This window comes from Anolis carolinensis, chromosome 2 (genome assembly GCF_035594765.1).
Source record: "Anolis carolinensis isolate JA03-04 chromosome 2, rAnoCar3.1.pri, whole genome shotgun sequence".
Taxonomy (NCBI): Eukaryota; Metazoa; Chordata; class Lepidosauria; order Squamata; family Dactyloidae; genus Anolis; species Anolis carolinensis.
Genome location: NC_085842.1, coordinates 188,938,155 through 188,959,762, shown reverse-complemented (window position 1 = coordinate 188,959,762; position 21,608 = coordinate 188,938,155). Strand labels below are relative to the sequence as shown.

Here is a 21,608-nt window from a genome sequence, read left to right as displayed (position 1 = left end):
ACATCATGTTTTACAACAAATTTGACAGAGCAGTTCAATACACAGCAATGTTATGTAGCAATTACTGTACTTACGAATTCAGTACCAATGTATTGAAAAGATTGACTACAAAAACTGACTACTAAAAGGCCGACTGCGTTGGACAATGTAGAAAATTGGATAAGCGAATGTTGGATAAGTGAGGCTCTACTGTACTCACATTGACCTGCGGATACATTGGCTCAGGTTACTTGGGCCAAGTTATTTACTAAATTCAGAACATATAAGATAGGTTTGATGACAGCCCTACCTGAAAGCCTTAAAATTAGAGAAATTGTTGCTATTAAGAAAGAAAATTAAACTATATAAAATGATTTTGTAGTAGAGAGTGTTAAAAAAAGCTGTCATGTTTGGGTTGCATACTAAAATAGCCTAGTTTTCCTAGTTTTGAGGGTGGTCCCTCTTGAATAGAAAAGTCATAATATCTCTTGGGCACAGAAGTGTATATTGATTTTTCCTCTTCCCCTTTATCTGATTTCTAGGGCCTGACTCCTGCCCGAGCTGCTGAGATCTTGGCTCGTGATGGTCCTAATGCTCTAACCCCTCCTCCTACAACTCCAGAATGGGTCAAATTCTGCCGGCAGCTATTTGGGGGCTTTTCCCTTCTCTTGTGGATTGGGGCCATCCTTTGTTTTTTGGCGTATGGTATTCAGGCTGCAACAGAGGAGGAACCAAACAATGACAATGTGAGTAAATGTATGGAGTTGATGGGAGAAATGTAATGGTATTAAGCTACATAGCAGATCTGACTTGTTTAACGTGTACAGCCCCATTTCAAGAGAGCATGCTTTCCCACTATATGGTTGCTTAGGGTTGTGTGGTTATCTGATCTTGTGACAAAAAACCTATCACCTAAACTGATTTTGAGTTTTTCATTTATATCTCACAGTTGTATCTCGGTGTTGTACTAGCTGCTGTTGTCATCGTAACTGGCTGCTTCTCTTACTATCAAGAAGCAAAGAGTTCAAAGATCATGGAGTCCTTCAAAAATATGGTACCTCAGGTAGGTAATATGTCCCACAATTGTGATGGCAGATATCAGTATTGAGATATCCTAAGCAAAGACTTGGGGTATTACTGGATGATGCTTGAAAGCTCCTCTTTGTTACAGCAAGCTCTGGTGATCCGAAGTGGTGAGAAATTGAGCATCAATGCAGAAGGGGTGGTTGTTGGAGATCTGGTGGAGGTGAAAGGAGGAGACAGAATCCCAGCCGATCTGCGGATCATTTCAGCCCATGGTTGTAAGGTAAGTGCAGTTCTGAAGGGACTAATATGCACCTGAAGAATGTTGGAGCCTGTTTGAGGCTTCTTTCCTTATTATCAGCAGAGTAGAGAAAAGTGTCAGAGAAAAGCATCCTCTCTGGGTATCAGGGTCCACATAGTTTTGTTCTTAAAGGAAAACTTCTCTCAAATGTCTTGGTGGTTTGGGAGTCAATTTTGGTTCTTTCTGCTACAGTAGAGTCTCACTTATCCAGCATAAATGGGCCAGCAGAGCGTTGGATAAACAAAAATGTTGGATAATAAGGAGGGATTAAAGAAAAGCCTATTAAACGTCAAATTTACAAATTAAGCCCCAACAAATGGACAGAAAAAGCAGTTCAATGCACGATAACGTTATGTAATAATTACTGTATTTACGAATTTAGCACCAAAACTCTGCAATGTATTGAAAAATTGACTACAAAAACATTGACTACTAAAAGGCAAACTGTGTTGGATAATACAGAACGTTGGATAAGCGAAGGTTGGATAAGTGAGACTCTACTGTATTTTAAACCTAAGGGAAGGAGGCCTTCAGTCAGGAAGTGACTAGGAAGTTGACTTCTGGGTCAGTTTCCCCTTGTTTCAAAACATTTTTGGATTTTTATTTATTTATATTTTTTGCAGGAGAATGCTAGTCTCTTGGGGGGGGGGGGTGTCAGATCAGCTCCTTAACCTGCTTTTAAAATATTTTCTCATGCAGGTGGACAACTCTTCTCTCACAGGTGAATCGGAGCCTCAGACTAGGTCCCCAGAGTTCACAAATGAGAATCCTCTGGAGACTAGGAATATTGGTTTTTTCTCTACCAATTGTGTTGAAGGTAAAAAGAAAAAAGTGTTTTCTATTCTTTTTTATCGAAGTCATGAATAATAAGAGCCAAGAATGTGGGAAGTCATCCTAATAGAGTACCTTCTCTGCTAGCACACTAGAGCTCACAGGTGACTGTTTTGCCCAACAAAAACAACATGCAGTTGCTTGTGTTTGTGTACTCTCTGAACAATGAAGGCATTCAGGCAGAGCTGTTTGGCGTTTGGAGAGCTTAATTCCAGCCAGAATTGAAGTGCAAGCCCATCTGCTGTAGCTGCCCCAGCCATTTGCCTGGCTATGCTGATTTAGTGATAAGTTTATCAGGGACCTGGAAAACCTTGCCACTCAGACTTGCTTCAATACTGTATTGTCTTAGAGATGACTCTTTGCCTTGGGAGGGTAACAAGTGACAGTGGAAGCAGACAAAGATTGTTGATAATTATCTCTAAAGTACAAAAAAGGGTGTAAGAGTTCATTTGAAAATGAATCATAGAATTCATAGAGTTGGATGAGACTTCAAAGGGCCATCCAGTCTGCACAGTAAAATAACATCAAAGCAATCTTAGGAGATAGCCATCCAACATCTACTTAAAAACCTCCAAAGAGGGAGAATTGACCATACTACCAGGCAGCATATTCCCTTCTGAACAGCTATCACCATCAGGAATTTCTTCCTGGTGTTTAAGTGGAATCTGTTTTACTGCCATTTGAATCCTTTGCTCCACATCCTGGTCTCTAGAGCAGCAGGCCTACTCTAGTGTGACACCCTTTCAAATATTTAAACATGGCTCTCATGTCCCCTTTCAACTTTCTCTTCTCCAAACTAAACATCCCCAGCTCCCTATGCTATTCCTCATATGGCTAACTTTCTAGATGTTTGTCACTTGGTCCAGTGGTCTTCACAGACCTTACACCCGGAATGGGTAGCAGCAGAGCATGTTAAAGCACCAAAGTTGAGAAAACAGTTTCACACAAAGTTTCCCCATAAACCTGGACCATGATCCCGAAAAGGGGGGGGGGGGGGTTGGACTCTCTCTCTCCTTCTTCTTTCCTTCTCCTGGCTTATTCTGCTGCTGTTGTTCTTAGATTGTCGGAACTTTGTCTCTCCCCGCAGGGTCGTCGTCCGAAGGGGGGAGTCATGTCAGGGTGCAATAAAGAACAGCATCATCAAAGCTGGTCTTTTCGCAACCTGACTACAAGAGGACAGAGGAAGGAGACCATTTGGCGGGATAGGCTGATTTATGACAGGGTCTGGTCTTCAAACGTGGGAAAGGACAAAAGGAAAGGGAGGTGTGGATGGAGAAGGAGGAGGGGGGAGGCAACAACCCCATATACTGAGGGGAAAAGCGGAAGAGGGTCAGTAAAAGCTTTTGCAGTCATCTTGGCAAGGCAGATTCAATAAAGTTTTCCATTGCGACCAGCGGTGTGAGCCTATTTTTTGGGTCCTACACCTTCCAGGAACGGACACTCTTTTCTGGACACATTCCAGCTTGCTAATATCCTTCTTGAATTGTGTTGACAGTATCCCAGGTGAGGTCTGACTAAAGCGGACTAGAGTGGGACTATAACTTCCCTCAATCTCAACATTATACCCCCATTGATACAGCCTAAAATCGAATTGATTTTTTTTAGCTGTTGGATCACACTGTTGACCCATGTTTAGCTTCTGGCCTAAGACTCCTAGATCACTTTCACATGTACTGGTTTCAAGCCAGGTGTAACCTATTTTATATGTATGTATTTCATTTTTTTAAATCATTTTATTTATAATTATTACAGTACAATAAAAATAACAGGAGGAAGACGAGTATACTCCAAAAGAAAAAAAAGAAAAAAGAAAGGAAAAAGAAAAAAATAAGGAGAAACCCAAAGCCCTCCCTCCTCTCTGTGTTATCTTCCAGCTCCACTGCTCTGCGGTTTGCTTCTTATCTTTCCTATTTTTTCCGAACTTATTTTCCTAAGACCTGAGAGTGTCTTTGCTTACTCATTAATTCCTTCTATATTTCCAGATTCCTTTTTTCCCTTAAATATTTGCTCACATTACTCCAGTCCGTTTTTATCCTTGTTTGATCCTTTGAAATTATCTGTGTTAAAATGTCCATATTTTGTATGTCCATCAATTTCAATGTCCATTGCTCTAATGACGGTATTTCCGATGTCTTCCATAATCTCGCAATTACTATTCTTGCTGCGCTTATCATATATATAAAAAGTTTTTCATTATTTAGATCCAAAGAAAAGTCCGTTAAACCTAATAAAAATATTAGGTTTTAACATGAATTTTTTTTTTGTAGTATGATCTCCATCTCCCTGTGTACTGTTCTCCAGAACCTTTTAACCATCTTACATCCCCACCACATATGGAAAAAATCCCCCTTTTTTTTCCTACATTTCCAACACTCCTCCCCGTTTTTCCCCTTATTATATTTTGCCAATTTTACCGGTGTGATATACCATCTAAAAAAGATTTTATACCAGCTTTCCTTTAGAGCTGTTGAGTATGTAAAACTTTCAATCTTTTTTGCCAACATCTTTCCCAGTCCTCCAAGTTTATAGTGTGTCCGATCTCCCTTGCCCATATTATCTTTTACATAATCTTCTTCTGTTTCCCACATCAGTAACTGTTTATATAGCACTTTAATTATTTTTGTCTCTAGTTTTAGAACAATATCCCAAGTTGTCTCCTTCTCAAACCCTATTTGGTTATCCTTCTTAAAGCATTCTCTAATCTGCCAATAGTTTAACCAGGTCATAGATGGTTCTGTTTGTTTAATTTCCTCATATGATTTTAAATGTATTCCTTCATTATCTATCTTTACCAATTGTTTGTACGTAAGCCATCTTTCCTTGGGAATCTCTCTCGTATGTTCTGATTCCAGAGGTGAGAGCCATAATGGGACCTTCCTGTAAAATCTGTGTTTATATTTCTCCCACGTTTTTAGTAGTGCTTCTCTCAAATAGTGATTATTAAAGTTTTTTTCTTTAAAGCTTTTCCTCTTCCATAAATAGGCATGCCATCCCTTATTCAGGTCCTGACCTTCTAACACCAATATCCTATTTTTTCGCAAAGTGGCCCTTTCCTTCACCCATTCCAGAGCTGCTGCGTCATAATACAACTGGAGTATGCATTTCATTTTTATTGCCTATGACATTAATTTTGTTAGCTTTGGCCCAGCTCTTAATCTGTTGAGGTCAGGTTGGAATCTGATTCTGTCTTTTGGGATATTAGCTGTCCCTTCCAATTTGGTGTCATCTGCAAACTTAATAAGTATGCCCTTTATTCCATTGTCCAAAAACTGGGATGCAGGTCACTACTCTGCTTGTAGTTGCAATATCCTTTGAGCTGCTTGACTACAGGAACCTCATAGACCTCTCTGTCTCCAGTGAGGTTTATAATTGCTTGCATACCTGATTTCACCATAGCTTTATTGTTCTTTCCAGGTACTGCCCGTGGTGTAGTCATTAACACTGGTGATCGTACTGTAATGGGCCGCATTGCCACATTGGCCTCTGGACTGGAAGGGGGCCGGACACCCATTGCTGTAGAAATTGAGCACTTCATCCACATAATCACTGGTGTAGCTGTGTTCCTTGGTGTTTCTTTCTTCATTCTTTCACTGATCCTTGAATATACTTGGCTGGAGGCTGTTATCTTCCTGATTGGCATCATTGTTGCCAATGTACCTGAGGGTCTGCTTGCTACAGTCACAGTAAGTTGAAAGCAAATACTTTTTTGAGGAGCTACTTATTTTATTTATTTACTTGTTTTATATCCCACCCTCTGTGTCTCATGGAGGGACTCAGAGCGGCTAACAAATCAGCAACAATTCAATGCCATTCAAGCATAATACAGTATCAATTCAAAATACAGATATCACATATGCAAAAATTAAAACAAGAATACATGATAAAACAGTATTAAAAATCAACAATATTTAAAACCAGCTCCCTCTCATTGCCATAATCAAATTTCATTGCCATTTAATGCAGTCCATCAGTTGTCTTCCCCAAAGGCTTCCTTCCAGAGAAAGGTTTTTATTTGTTTTCTGAAGGACAACAGGGAATGAGTCATTCTAATGTCTTTAGGAAGGGGGTTGCAGAGCCAAGGAACCACCGTCAAGAAGGCCCTCTCTCATTCCCACCAGCCATACCTGAGATGGGGGTGGGACCGAGAGCAGGATCTCTCCAGCAGATCTTAGTACTCAGGCAGGCTTGTATCGGGAGATGTGGTTAGAAAGGTAGGTTGGGCCTGAACCGTTCAAGGCTTTAAACTAACACTTTAAATTGCGCCCGGGAACAGACTGGTATCCAGTGGAGCTGCCACAACAAGGGGGTTGACCACTCCCTGTGCGGTGCTCCAGTGAACAGCCTGGCCGCAGATCTTTGTACCAGCTAAAGCTTCCGGACAGTCTTCAAGGGTAACCCGACATAGAGTGCATTACAGTAATCTAGTCTGGATGTGACAAGGGAATGGACCACCATAGCCAGATCAGACTTCTCAAAGTATGGGCGCAGCTGGCACACAGGTTTTAATTGTGCAAAGGCTCCCCTAGCCACCACTGGCACCTGGGCCTCCTGATCGGCCTTCTGACTGACCAAGAGGACATCTTGTCAGGATGGAGTGTCAGTTTGTTTGCCTTCATTAAGTCCCTTACTGCCATCAGGCACTGGTTCAGGATCAGGACGGCTTCTTGGAATTGGGTGGAAAAGAGTAGTAGAGTTGGGTGTCATCTGCATAGGGGTGACGCCCCACTTCAAAACTCCAGTTGATTTCTTAATGTAGATGTTTCAGCAACTGTTGATCCAACTGTTGTCAAAAGCTTTTTTTTTTTGCTCCTTCTAATAAAAGATGTGTGGAGACAAGACTTCATTGCATACATGCATCCATCTCATTGTCATTCTGTAGGTTTGTCTGACACTGACAGCCAAACGCATGGCTCGTAAGAATTGTCTGGTGAAGAATTTAGAAGCTGTGGAAACCCTTGGCTCCACATCTACAATCTGCTCTGACAAAACGGGTACCCTGACTCAGAACCGGATGACAGTTGCTCACATGTGGTTTGATAACCAGATCCATGAGGCTGACACTACAGAAAACCAGAGTGGTAAGTTGTCTGCTTTTCTTGTCAAAGATAACTGGGCACCACCATCTGCCTATGGCTAAAAATATAAGCTAATATCTGCAATGAACTGTTTTAGTGTTTCATAACAGCAGTGCCTCCAGGGAGAAGACACTAAATGTTTTTCAGAGCCTTTCTGAAAAAAATGGTGTGGGAACATCTGAAGCTGTGATATTACTTTTTTCTTTTTAATTTTATTTTCTTTTTTGTTAATTTTAATAGATAATAGATTAATGGATTGATTTTAATTGATTATCTTTATTAAATATTTAACAGTTAAAAACATTTAATACATAACAGAATTGTTTTATCACACCTTCTGTTCCCAGATCTATACCCCCACACCCTTCCATTACTCACATAGCATTATAAAAATACAGCACTGTCAATTTTGTTACCTGTACATTATTCTAATTTGGTCCACTACATATAATTGTTATGTTTATTAATTGCTCAACTTCCTTGGACTTTTGGTGACTTAAATTCACCATTGCTTTTATACATGAAGCTAATAAATGGTTTCCAACTACTATCAAATAGATCTTTCAATTCTTTTGTTAATCTGTGGTATTGCTGAAGTTGGGTAGGAATAGAGTGGATTCCTACAATGTGATATTTGTGGGAGCCAACCTATAAGAGCAAGAGTCAGTTTTTGGTGAAATGCATGGTGGAGACCAATCATTTATTTGTAACATTACCATATTGCAAGGATGACAGAGAAGGCTCTTTGCATACTGAGTGTGTGTAAATGGGGCAGAAGCTCTTGGAGTGTCACAGCAGATACTGGGACACAAGCGGTAGCCACAGTTTCTTTGAAAAAACAACAACTAGCAATTATCCAGAAGAAAATCTTTCACAGCTTTGATAGGTGTGAATTCATGTTTAATGTCAGATAAGAGGAAGTGCAGATACGTGGGTGAATCTGATTGGTTCTAAGAATGGATCTAAATAGGGCCGTCTCTCTTGCTTCATCCTCCAAGGTGCTTCTTTTGATAAGACGTCTCCTACTTGGACTGCTTTAGCCAGGATTGCAGGACTCTGCAACCGGGCAGTGTTTCAGGCTAATCAAGAAAATGTTCCCATCCTCAAAGTAAGTGTCAGTTCCTTGTCTGAGTAGTTGTTCTTGCTGCTTGCTTGTTTGTCTGCTATTTCCTTCCCTTAGTTAAGGCTAGGAATGGGCCAAAGACAACTTGCAAAGTTGTTTTAAGGGACCTCATCTTCCTTGGGGGGGGATTTTTAAAACTAAAAACTGAGTTTAATTTTACTCAAAATTGTTTAGTTATGTAATTATTTAACAATCTTGGAAAGTAAAATGTGTGTGTGTCTTCTGCCCATAAACCTATTTGCCAACCCCACTTCTTGGTAAAAGTGAGAAGTCCCAAAGAAGAGAAATTGTGAGGAATAGCAGGATTCTGAGTGGCAGAGGATAACATAGATATATCTCCAGTCTTGGAAGACCAAATAGCATCCCTTCTTTATTCAAAATAATTTTGATAGTCTTTGGAGTTGGGGTTAAGAGAGCCGTCTTAATAGAAAAGCAAATGGATGAAGACTTACGTTGATGCTACAAGCAAAACATGGTACCATATTTACTCGAGTCTAATGCACACCTTTTTTGGCTAAATTACATAGCCAAAATTAAGTTGCATATTCGATTCAAGGGTGCATTAGTATTGTGTGTGTAAACCACCCATGGTCCTCTGTCAGGCTGAAGCTGCGCCTCTCTGTTAGGCATGGTTCTTTACTATCTCATTCATGAGACCTTCAAAAATGAGGTCTTGAAGTACTTGTGAATTAGGTTAGTTAGAAGCCCTGTGAGGAATTGCATGAAGCTGGTGAAGGAGCATGACTTAAGGGCCTGTCAGCCCTTCCAAAACAGGCAATGACCCTACCTCCACCATTGGCCCTCCCATCAGGGGGGCAAATAGCAGAATAGCCGACAAGCAAGGGGAAACTGCACCTCTTCACCAGCCTTGCATGGTACCTGTCTCGGTTCCCAACCTGGATGCATTACATTCAACAACAAATCATTTTTGTTAATACACACCTTCAAAGTTGAGATGCTAATTATATTCAAATAAGTATAGTATTAACCTCTCCAAATGTATATGTTTATTCCAACCATAAAATCACCCCCAGTTTCATTTGTGCAGAACCTGTGCCCACTGAGTTGACCACGGCTCATTGGCCATGTATATGTAGTTTGAAAGGTGCTTGATGAATCGCTTATCCTAAGGAGGCAGCTAGCTAGAAAGTTTATCAAGCCCATGATGAGTGAACTACATGAAGTTTAGTTGATTTTTTGTCAGCAGAACAAATTCAATGTCCTTACAAGAAAGCCATACTGGAAGCATTTTCAGACTGAAAGCACAGATCACTTGTAGGCTCAGTCTGTTCCTAGGTGTTTTAACATTGCTTTTTTTCAGGGACAATTTCACATAAGATAAATGCTTATATTTAAATCATAAGCCTTTTATTCACTCAGCTGGTTTCTCTTTATTTATGAGAAGCCTTGATGGGGTGCAATGTATAAGATGGCAAATGGGTCTGATCTTTAGATATTCACTAAGAGTTACTGTGTTTCATCTGCTAGAGGTTGGTTGCAGGCGATGCTTCCGAATCTGCACTCCTCAAATGCATTGAACTCTGCTGTGGGTCTGTCAAGGAGCTGAGAGAGAAAAATCCCAAGGTGGTGGAGATTCCATTCAACTCTACCAACAAATATCAAGTAAGAAGCTGCCATGTTTCACATAAACAGTAGGTGCTAGTAAGCACATCTCTGAGGAATAAGGTAGTCTTACATTTGATTAAGTAGTTTTGTGCCTGAGGTTTGGGGCATTCCAAGTCCAGTGAAAATTGCTGTTTTTTTCTCTTATCAAAATGCAGCTGTCAATCCACAATAATGCAAACCCCTCAGAATCACGATACCTGCTTGTGATGAAAGGAGCCCCAGAGAGGATCTTGGACCGCTGCAGCACTATCCTGGTCCATGGGAAAGAGCAACCCCTGGATGAAGAGGCCAAGGATGCATTTCAGAATGCCTACCTTGAATTAGGAGGACTTGGGGAGAGAGTCTTGGGTAAGGTCAACTCCTGCAAGATCTAGTTTTGCCTTTCAGTGGTAGATCGGCTTTCTTGCATTGGTAAAGTCAAGAAACCATATGGGGTGTTTGCAAATGTTTAGGTTAACTGGACAAGTGAGTGGACAGTTTTGTAGCTGTCAGCGGCCAGTCTCTTTAAGCAAAATATTGGCAAGGCCCAATTGTAATCTTATAATCCTTACAAGTGTCTAGATTTGGCTGCTAAATAATAATGTTCATTGACTTCAAGATACCAAGTGCCGTCAATGGAGTGGGCAAAACTGATCACATTAGGACTGCTGAGTACCTGCTACCTCATTGTACGCTGGCATGTGAAACTGTTTGATTTGGTTTTCTTGCAGGCTTTTGCCACCTGGCCCTGCCAGATGAGCAGTTCCCTGAAGGTTTCCAGTTTGACACAGATGATGTGAATTTCCCAGTAGATAACCTCTGTTTTGTTGGACTGATTTCTATGATTGACCCTCCCCGTGCTGCTGTGCCTGATGCTGTTGGCAAATGCAGAAGTGCAGGAATAAAGGTAAAACTGCTCATTTACACAATTTCTTCAGTAGTTAAAGCCTACTTGTTCTTTTCTAAACATAGCTCAAATTATGTAAAGAAGTAGCTCCGTTCTGATATTTTGACCCATTGCAAAAATGAGCCGTCAGTTGCTCCTGGTGTTCCTTGAATATTCCCACACCAACATTAGCCTCTTTTGCTGGATCCTGTTGCTCATCTCATTGATTCAGTGAAACTTCCTGGAAAACAACCATTAGGATTCAAGTAAGCAAAAATGGCTGAAGTCCAGACTATTTGAAGAGCCACATCTTCCAGTATACACCTGTTTCAATATTGAGATCTTAGGGGAAGCACTTCTACCTTCTCTACCACTTTAATAGGTATATTTGGGGAAAATGGAGTAAAGAGCCTTCTCCATTACTGTTCCCAGACAGTCCCTCCCTTCCCTAAAGATCAGGAGGTTCCTTCCTTGCTGTGTTGTTGTTGGAAGAAGAGAAACTTGTTCTATTCCAGCAGGCATTTGGGAATAGATTATTAACATGAGAAGAGCCTCTTTATAAATGATTTTTATTCAGACCTACAAAAATAACGGATACATCTTTATCTACAACATACAATCTTAATGCATTCTGAACAAACCCCTACTAAACTATTCTATAAGCCTCCTGCTTGTTGCCACTTGATTTTAACTTCTTGTTTGTTTGTCCCTACTTTATTTCTCCCTTTCTACCTTTAATAACATTCAAAACATTAATAATTGAAGATCATGCCCATTTTTGCTGTATAAAAGTAATTATGTTCCAGTCTTTCTTTAATTTGGTCAAGGATTTCTCCTTAATCAGCATTGTCAATTTGTCCATTTCAGCTAATTCATATATCTTCTATCAGCCAATCTTGCACTGGCATATCTGGTTCTTTAACATGAGAAGGACTTTGTGTCCTAGTCTTCCCACTTAGCATCTGCTGCTGTTGACTGATGTTGCTTTCTGTTACCTTACAGGTTATTATGGTGACAGGAGACCACCCTATCACTGCTAAAGCGATTGCCAAGGGAGTTGGTATCATCTCTGAAGGAAATGAGACAGTAGAAGATATTGCTCTTCGCCTCAATATTCCTGTCAGCCAGGTCAACCCCAGGTATTAAGCAGATGGAAGAACATGAGTATGTCCGGAGAAGGCATAGGGTTGCCATTTAGTTATTCTCTATATTCTAGAATTCAACAGCAAGGTGTGAAGAAAATTAGCAAACAGTATTAGGAATCAGAGTTGTATGAATTATGGTTTTGCTTATCTCATTTTGTACTTACTATATTCATTTGGCCCTATTTTTCTCAAGTGAAGCATTTCCCACCAAGATCCCATTCATGCAGAAAGTCTGGAAGTAGGGGAAAGTTTTGGCCGGTGGTACTTTGGGGCAAGTGGAGAGGCAACATTCTGGAATGTACTACATGATGTATTTGAACTTTCAGGGATGCCAAGGCTTGTGTGATACATGGCTCTGACTTAAAGGACATGACCAGTGAGCAACTAGATGACATTTTGACTCACCATACAGAAATTGTCTTTGCCAGAACGTCTCCCCAGCAGAAGCTGATCATCGTGGAAGGCTGTCAGCGACAGGTAAGCCAAGCAGTTCTTCAGCACGGGGCCTTTAGTTTCATACAGAAGCCGTCCATTATTTGCAAAAAAGGGTGTCTAGCCTCTGCTTAAATATATATTGTGAAGGAGAAGCCATAGCTCCTAAGGCAGTCTTGATCTATAGTTCCAAATAGCTGTTAATGTTGGGAATATCTGTTGGTGTTGAGCCAACCTCTGTGTCCCTGTATTTTGTACCCACGGGAAATGTGTGGTGCTTGGGCAACTTGGGTTGTCTTGCCACTGTTGTTGTCTGCATTGATTTCCCAATAGGGCTTGATCTAACTTATCAGTTCACTCCAGCTGCTCTGAGACCAAGCAAAGGCATTGCCACATGTCAAAATTCATGGAAGTTGTCCAAATAATGAGAGCAGGATTGAAGCTAGCAGTGGCAGATGGGATGACATGTGCTTTTGATAACTCATGGAAACTAGCCCAGGAACTAAATCTCCTCCCTTTGTCCTTCCTCTCTTCCTTCCAGGGTGCTATTGTAGCTGTTACAGGTGACGGTGTGAACGATTCCCCTGCTTTGAAGAAGGCAGATATTGGTGTTGCTATGGGTATTGCTGGGTCAGATGTCTCCAAACAAGCAGCTGACATGATTCTGCTGGATGACAACTTTGCTTCTATTGTTACAGGGGTTGAAGAAGGTAAGTTCTTTATCCTCGGAAGGGCCAGAATTGTTGACTTACAACAGAACAGACTGCTTCTATTTTGTGCCTTCTTTTCCATGTCAAATTCCAGGTGGTTGGCAACTTCCTCTTTGTGTCTGTTTCGATGAAGCATATACATAGGCAAATCTTCCTTGGACCTGATTGTTGGCTACAGAATCAACAAAGCACTGTATTTGAGTTCTAAGATATACTTCCTATATAAGCATCTCTAAAAATGGGATGTATGTTAGAATTGCAGGTATATTTCATATATTTTTGTTGGTGATACTGAAATTAGGGTTCCTTTTTTTCAGGCCGTCTGATTTTTGATAACCTGAAGAAATCGATTGCTTACACTTTGACCAGTAACATCCCTGAGATCACACCTTTCCTCATCTTCATCATTGCCAACATCCCCCTGCCACTTGGGACAGTGACTATCTTGTGCATTGATCTGGGCACTGACATGGTTAGTAAAATCCCTTTACAAGCTCTCTGTTTTTTTTTCAGTTATTAAAAACCTCATTCACCATGCCTGGTAACATCTATTTCATGACAGCCTGCCATGACAGTTTATGTGGCCCTCCAGATGATGGGTTATAACTCCTGTATTCCTCATCATTAGACATCATGGACTAGTGCTGAGAGGAATTGCGATACAATAATATCTGAAAGGCTGCTGTTTGTTCTGTTTAGTCAGAATAGTGGGATTTGAATTCAGATAGAAGATTTGTGGATATATCTGACTTTATTATTATTATTATTATTATTATTATTATTATTAAACTTTATTTGTACCCCGCTAGCATCTCCCGAAGGACTTGATGCGGCTTACAAAGGCCAAGGCCTCAACACACAATATAACAATACAAAACAAAAAGCAAATTAAAAATAATTAAAACAGTATAAACAACAAGCAATAACAATACGCTAAAACACAATAGAACTGGGCCGGGCCAGAGTAATTGGTACAAGATTAAAAGTGCTGATGTGACAGGTGATATATAAGGCTTATAGGGCAAGTATAGAGTGCGATATGCGATCTTAATTCTAATAAAGTGCTTATGGGACTTGGTATTGGAGATTTCCTATTAATCTGGGAAGGCACATTGGAACAGCCAGGTCTTCAAGTTCTTTCTGAAGACTGCCAAAGTAGGGGCCTGTCTGAGATCCTTGGGGAGGGTGTTCCAGAGTCGGGGGGGCCACCACAGAGAAGGCCCTGTCTCGTGTCCCCACCAACCGCGCTTGCGAGGCAGGCGGGATCACGAGCAGGGCCTCTCCAGATGACTGAAGTGAACGCGTTGGTTCGTAGACAAAGATGCGGTCACGGAGGTAGAATGGTCCCAAACCGTTCAGGGCTTTGTAGGTAAGCACCTGCACCTTAAATTGGGCTCGGAAAATAAATGGCAGCCAGTGGAGCTCCTTGAACAGGAGGGTTGACCTCTCTCTGTAAGGGGCCCCAGTTAACTTCCTGGCTGCCGCTCGTTGGACCAGTTGGAACTTCCGAGCTGTTTTCAAGGGCAGCCCCACGTAGAGCGCATTACAGTAGTCCAGTCTGGAGGTGACCAAGGCATGGACCACCCCGGCCAGATCAGCCTTCGCGAGGTACTTTAAAAGGTTGTTTAACCTTTCCCCAAACTCAGAGCCACAAGTGCTGTTGGACTGCAGTTCCTATAATCCCTAGTCTGCTGATAATAAAAACTGCTGAGACTTGTTGTTCAGTAAAATCTGGGGACTTGAACTGGGTAAAAACTAAAGAGTGTCAACCACTATGTAAAGAAATGCATAGTTGGCCCTCTATCCATGGATTCTCTCTCCATTGATTTAACGGCCCTTTGCAGGTGACCATAAGGTTGATGTGGCCCTTGATGAAAATGAGTTTGACACCTCTGATCTATTTTACGACACTCATGCAGGATGAATGTATGTCTCGTAGCATTGCATTCCTCTCCCTCAACAATCTAAACAGTAAAGGCTTGTGCAAACTATGGATTGGTATCCAATTCTCCATCAGCTCACCTTTTTTGCTCTCTTCCCCCTTGCACTGTAAAGGTTCCTGCAATCTCTCTGGCATATGAACAAGCAGAAAGTGACATCATGAAGAGACAGCCCAGAAACCCCAAGACAGACAAACTGGTGAATGAAAGGTTGATAAGCACGGCCTACGGCCAAATTGGTAAGTCCTCCCTCAGGACCAGTACTCTCTCTTTGATGGTAGGATGCAGGTGTTCTATTACAATGAACAATTGGTTCAAGGATATAATCAGAAAAGGGGATTCTTTTGGACGAAAGTCTTAGAACCCCATCCCTCTGTGGGATTCTTAGTTATATTCACAAAAGTAATTTTTCCAGCCTTTTGGACATGAAACCATTGCATATTCAAGAGTTGTGTGAATAGTGTTTCTGTCTGCCTCGATGTACTTTATTGACAGACTATTCTATCTTCTGCTCACTGTTCCTAACTAAAGCTTTTGCCCTTCTATACAGGTATGATCCAAGCATTGGGAGGCTTCTTCACCTATTTTGTGATCCTTGCGGAGAATGGTTTCTTGCCATCATCATTGTTAGGAATTAGAGTGTCATGGGATGACCGATGGATTAACGATGTAGAAGACAGCTATGGACAGCAATGGGTGAGTGCTCCAGCAGCCTCAAAGCTTGCCATATTAGCCAGATTCCTGGTTGTTTTCTGTCCCATGGTGGACAGAAGAAGCAAGAATTCTAAACAACCCCCTCCTATCTTTTGATCCATCAGACATATGAGCAAAGGAAAATTGTGGAGTTCACTTGCCACACGTCCTTCTTTGTCAGCATTGTGGTGGTGCAGTGGGCAGACCTGATTATTTGTAAGACCAGAAGAAACTCAGTCTTCCAGCAAGGAATGAAGTGAGTAACCAACTTGTAACCTTTTCTTCCTCTCCTCAATGGAACCCAGACAGGTTCAAAATTCAAGATGACATTAAATTCAATGTGAAACAGAAACCTGGAAAAAGCAGGTCAAAATATCAGGAAGTTTAGTAGTTGATACTAGTTTACATGTCAAGCAAGCCTGCACAACCTGGCAGTAGTAAGGGGCTAAAATTAAATAGGCTAAAGTTCTTGGGGCTGCAGATGGGTTTTTACTACCTCAAGTTCTGTATGAAGGTATAATGAATGATTACTCGCAGAGTTTCCTTGACAAGATCTATTCATAGGGAATTTGCCTTTGTCTTCGTTTGAGGTTGAGAGAGTGGCTTAATCAAGGTCAGCTAGTGGATTCAGAGCCAAGTTTAAACCACAATAGTCCAAGTTTAAACCACAACACTATGGTGACTTCCGTGTTTACAATTACAGATTTCTGAATTCTTCTCTCCCTCCTCCTTTGCCTCCCTCCCTCCCATCCTTTCACAAACCAGGGTGGGAAAAGGCAGGGGTGTCCTGGCAACCTCATTTGAAGTTGGTACAGTAGTCTCACCAGCTTCGGGTGTTATTTCCAATTTTTTGTGGGTTTATTTAAAATAAAGAGAATCAGAAGCTGTGGCTGAGAGAGCAGGAAGGAACCGTTATGGCCAGTCCTTGGAAAGCCTCCTTAACCCTGCACCTTTGGCGCCACAGCTGATGCACGCAAGTTCTTTGTCTGAGCTAGTGCTGCTGCCAGCCTTTATCTTTTTCTTTCTGGAGGCAGCAATGGTTCTCCATTGCTCATGGAACACGGGGCTTCTTCTTATAACCCCATTCTTTCTCTTCATAGAGAGAGGGAAGCAAACTGGAGGACCTGGACTCCATATCTGGCTTCTCTCTGTGTTTATCTCTCTGGTAGGATCTTGGCCCAGACCCTCCAGCTGGCTCCCCACTCTTTCCTTCTCTTTCTGGAGGTGAAGCAGCAAGGGGACGGGGAGATGGGAGGAAGCCTTGTTGCGCCAGGAGAATGGAGCTAAGGATGGTGATGGTGCTGTCCTTTTGCTGCTTCATGCTTCTGCAGGCCACACCAATTCCTTGTGTGGGCTACATCTAGTCCCTGTTCCTCATGTCATGCAGACTAGATGTAAAGAAATAATTGTCTCCTCCTGTGCTGACTTTCTTTCATTTGTCTCTCCAGAAACAAGATTCTGATATTTGGTCTCTTTGAAGAGACTGCTTTGGCTGCCTTCCTCTCTTACTGCCCTGGCATGGATGTTGCCTTGAGGATGTATCCTCTCAAGTAAGTCATGAATCCCATTGACCCTTGGTTTTCTTTAAACTAATTAGCTAAACCTTACCACTTCTGCTGTGACCAATCTGGTGTAATTTTTATCACTCTTAATTCCTTGAATGGGTCATTACCAATAACAGTTTAAATTGTGCATTGATAGTGTTTACTTTTAGAGACCCTCTTTAGTTTCCATTTATACCATTGTGTACAACAACTGGATTTCTTACCTTGCAGACCAACATGGTGGTTCTGTGCCTTCCCTTACTCTCTCCTCATCTTTGTCTATGATGAAGTACGAAAACTTATTATCAGACGCAGCCCTGGAGGTAAGGAGCCTGATGTGGCACAACATTCATGGGGATTGTAACGTGTGTAGGTATGTGTGTATACACACACAATGGACCTTTGGTATCCACTGAGGTATGGATGCCAAAACCCATGTCCCATTATATGCAGTGGCTTAGTAATATGATGCCTCTTATATAATATGGCGAACAACTCAAAAAAATGCCAGAGGTAGCCTGTTAAACAGTGAGAGGCTACAACATTGTATGCCTACACATCAGCATGTTGCTGCTGGGGACACCATAAAATCAAGGTTGGAAGGCTAGCCCAGCCAAAGGCATACAGCCTAAAATATATATGCATAAATACACAGGAGAAAGAACAGTAAATACATAAAACTGCAATACAGTTTTAGTTTTCCCTCCGATAGAATGCAAACAGCAATACTATATAATATAAAGCAAACAGACAACTAAATATAATCAGAATACACAGATGATAAAACATTAGTGGAGAAATATATTGTGTGTAGTCTTTCTTTGGGAAACTCATGAGAACCAAAATCTGTGTGCTGCCCTTGGGCCCACTGGCTGCAGGAGTGTTGGCATATTCTCCAGCATTTACTGTGCAGTCATTAAAAATCTTCATACAGCTGACTTGTAGTTTGACGTATGCCTTCTTTTTCTCCCCCACCCCTACCCCCCTTGCCCTTGTAGGCTGGGTAGAAAAGGAAACCTACTACTAAAGTACTGCGGGAACAGCCTTGGTTGCACTTCCTGGACTCTTCTCTGATGTGAACTTTTGGAACGCAGGAAGATGGAGGCCTTACCGGGCAGAAGCAGATGGAAAGCAGACAGTGGAGAGGAAGGGAGTGTTTGATTTATGTAGTCCAGGGTAGGAATAGTTTTAAATGTGCCTTTTTGTTTGTTTGTTTTTTTTCCAAAGAAAAAAAACAAGATTTTATATCTGGACTTTTACAAATAAAGATGGATTATAAGAGGAATTTATGACCTAGTGTGCAATCACTTGGGTGCTGTTGTGAGTGTCCGTGGATGGACTCTGCTATGGAGAGCACTTTATTAGAGTTGGGAAGGTGAGTTCCTCTATGGAGATCAGGATTCTGTCCTAATACTTTGACTGTCTATGGCCAGTAGGAGGACAAGGAGGTATAACAAAATTAGGGTCTCAGCCAAAGTCCTGGGTTCAGATCTGCACAGTTGATTGTGTATTCCTTGTCTATACTAATAAGTACCTATCTATCTGAGCTCACTACTGGTTTGAAAATAAAATAGCTATACAGAATGAAAAGGTAGTGTTGTGACATGACTCTGAGGTCCCAACTATGCCTATTTAGCCTTCTTAATCCCAATTTTCTCCCAATATGGTAAATAAGATAGTTACAACAAGACAAAGCTGCTAGTGAAAGGAAAGCAGAGAGGTTCCAACTTCATCTCCTGTGGAAAAGGATTTCACTGCTTGGGAGCAGTCCCTGAGAAGATCTTCTCACATGTGCTTACCGAGGACTGTTGTGAAATGAAGAGAAAGCTATTTCCTGAGAATTTTGACGCCTGGGAAGGTTCATACAGGTTCTTTCAGAAAGGTTCTTTCAGAAAATCTGGATCAAAGCTGTGTAGGGTGTATATGACATAGCCAGAGCTTGGAATTGAGCCCAGAAGCCAGACAAATAGCCATTGAAGCTGTTTGAGCAAGAGTTGTATGATCTTCAGGCAGCACTCCGGGCACAGGGTTTTGGACTCATTGAAGCTTCTGAATGAAGGTGCCATGAAGAGAGATTACAGTAGTGGAAATAGGATTTATTCAAGGAATCTGCCTGAGGTGAGATCAAACACGCCCTAGGAACATATAACTGGCACAATAGTCTTAATTAGTCTTAAATAAGTGAATTTGGATGTTGAGCATTTGAACCTAAACACAAGGAACAATGGACCCTTTGTATCTCTGAGTTTGGTTTCAGCAAGCCCCTGTAGATACCAAAAAATGTAGATGCTCAAGTCACCATTTAAAATTACCTAATGTCGGCTGCATCCAGTGTGAGAAGTGGTTGCAAGGCCACAGCAAACACAGCCTTCCTGGAAGCACACCAGACACCACTTCTACCTTTGGGGAAGAACAACAGAAGCATCACAGAAGACATAAGAAAACATGTACTCCTGGCGCCCAGACCTTTCTGCCTCAGTTGCTGCTTTGAGACTATTTCTTAGCCTGGCTATAGTTGCTGTTCAGTTTAAAGACTATTACTTCATCATCAATCTGCAGTTGATTAAATTCATTAATCTTGAGCTCTTCCTAGTTCTGTTGTTCCATACAGAATTCAGAAAATGCCCAGAAGGTGAGGATTGGGGTGTGCGCATGTATAACAGAAGATTAATTCTTTCCACCATATAAAGGGAGATTGTTTCTATTCTGTAGAGACCTTTCTGTGAGTTCTAACCCCAAATGGGGGTCCCCTTAACTCAATGTTGGGGTCACAAAATCTGGTAACAGTGAAAGGGTTCTGAATGCCACCTCTTTAAACAAATCTGCTAGCAACAACAATGTTTAAAGTTAAGTGGACTCTGCAGAAAATGCTTCTGTGGAAAATCAGCATTTATTTAATGTTTGATTTTTATATCTATGAACCTGGGGTCGCATCAAAACTTGGTTAGAGGGAGGATCATGAGTGGAAAGAAATTAAGAAGGCCTGCTCCAGAAAACTTAAGTAGTTCACTGCTTGGATTTTTTTTGTAGTCCCTATGTGGCTCCCACTGCCAATAGGACTGCTGGAACCAGGAGAAATGCCCGACTTAACTGTTGAAGCATGGCAAGTGCCTGGTAGAATCAAGTGTTTTTCTGCCTGTAGTGTTTTAGGTAAGAAAATACGTTAGTGGACCCAAGGGGAGCAGATGGGCAAGGTGGCAGGCGCCACTTGAAGGATATTTTGTTTGGGTAATTTTGCCTAAGGACCACTTTGGAGCCAGTGCAGAGTGGAGTACCAGTCTCCTATATGATCTTAACAAGATCTTCTGCATTTGATATATGGCAGCAGCTGGAGCTTCCAAAGATTTTTTAACATCGGCCAATATATAATTCAGGAGGAATTAGCAACTACTAATCCTCAGCTCAGATCTAGGCCCTGGATTAGGAAGAAATGCTTCCTAATTAACTCCTTGCCATTATTTTGGCAGAAGACAGTGGGGGGAGGCCATTTGTGAGTGAGTAATATCCTTTTTACAGTTGTATGCAAACCAATGCCTTCCTGCCCTTTTGGACTCTGCAGAAAATTTCCTTGCTGTAGGCAGAGCTTCTCCTTGGAATCTGACCCCTCTCTCCTGTGGCCTTCTCAGTTTTGAATTACTAAGCCGTTCAAGGTTGAATTTCAAAGTTGTCTTGAATGAGAGCTTTTCTTTCACAAGCAAGAATCTCTGTAGATAGCATTGTCATCTGTACCTCTGATCAGCTTGTGGCTGGCCCTTTTTGCTCTCTCTGTTTGTGCTGATCCATCCTTAGAACAAATAGGACAACTGGGTCATTCATCATGAGTGCAAACTCCCAAGTGCTTGAAGTAGTGGTGAGAATCAAGATTTCACCATGTCACATTGATCCTGCAGTGCAACCTTGGCTCTCTTCCGTGACAGTAAGATCCCTGAAGGCAGTATGACATGCTTCTAAGTTAACCCTTAGAGTATTCCATTGAGACCACAAATGTGTATGACCTCACACTTCTCTAATATTTCTGGAAAGTCTTAACTGACTCCAACACACTTTGAATGATGGAAGAGATGCTCTGCCTCAAGCAGCCCTACCAGTCTGAATAATTTGAGTGCAACTTTTTTCCAATTGAAACTTGCCAGAACCATCTGAGCCCTGACAGATCTTGTCTGAACCAGCTCCTGTAAACACCAGCTGTCACCTGAACTGAACAAATAAATCATATCTTTAAGGCTGGGAGTGTTTCCCAGCAGCATCTCCTTGCTCAGTGGTTTTATTTCTAGCCCTCCTGACTCCATTAGGGTATCCCAATGGGAGACAGGAGTGATGG

General features: G+C 41.6%; 1 protein-coding gene across 1 annotated transcript in view; it reads left to right on the top strand.

Annotated features, from left to right (window-relative positions):
* Positions 1–18,572, top strand: part of LOC100564542 (sodium/potassium-transporting ATPase subunit alpha-1) — a 42,779-nt gene extending 24,207 nt beyond the window's left edge. Inside the window, exons 4-23 of the mRNA XM_008119744.3 lie at positions 522–725; positions 929–1,042; positions 1,151–1,285; positions 2,003–2,120; positions 5,549–5,817; positions 7,014–7,212; positions 8,208–8,317; positions 9,821–9,955; positions 10,114–10,306; positions 10,669–10,844; positions 11,826–11,962; positions 12,295–12,445; positions 12,942–13,110; positions 13,428–13,582; positions 15,166–15,289; positions 15,601–15,746; positions 15,869–15,999; positions 17,192–17,293; positions 17,519–17,610; positions 18,286–18,572. Of these exons, the coding sequence (XP_008117951.2) occupies positions 522–725; positions 929–1,042; positions 1,151–1,285; positions 2,003–2,120; positions 5,549–5,817; positions 7,014–7,212; positions 8,208–8,317; positions 9,821–9,955; positions 10,114–10,306; positions 10,669–10,844; positions 11,826–11,962; positions 12,295–12,445; positions 12,942–13,110; positions 13,428–13,582; positions 15,166–15,289; positions 15,601–15,746; positions 15,869–15,999; positions 17,192–17,293; positions 17,519–17,610; positions 18,286–18,314 (2,889 nt within the window). The 3' untranslated portion in view covers positions 18,315–18,572. The remainder of the gene's footprint in view (positions 1–521; positions 726–928; positions 1,043–1,150; positions 1,286–2,002; positions 2,121–5,548; positions 5,818–7,013; positions 7,213–8,207; positions 8,318–9,820; positions 9,956–10,113; positions 10,307–10,668; positions 10,845–11,825; positions 11,963–12,294; positions 12,446–12,941; positions 13,111–13,427; positions 13,583–15,165; positions 15,290–15,600; positions 15,747–15,868; positions 16,000–17,191; positions 17,294–17,518; positions 17,611–18,285) is intronic.
* Positions 18,573–21,608: the final 3,036 nt, after the last annotated feature.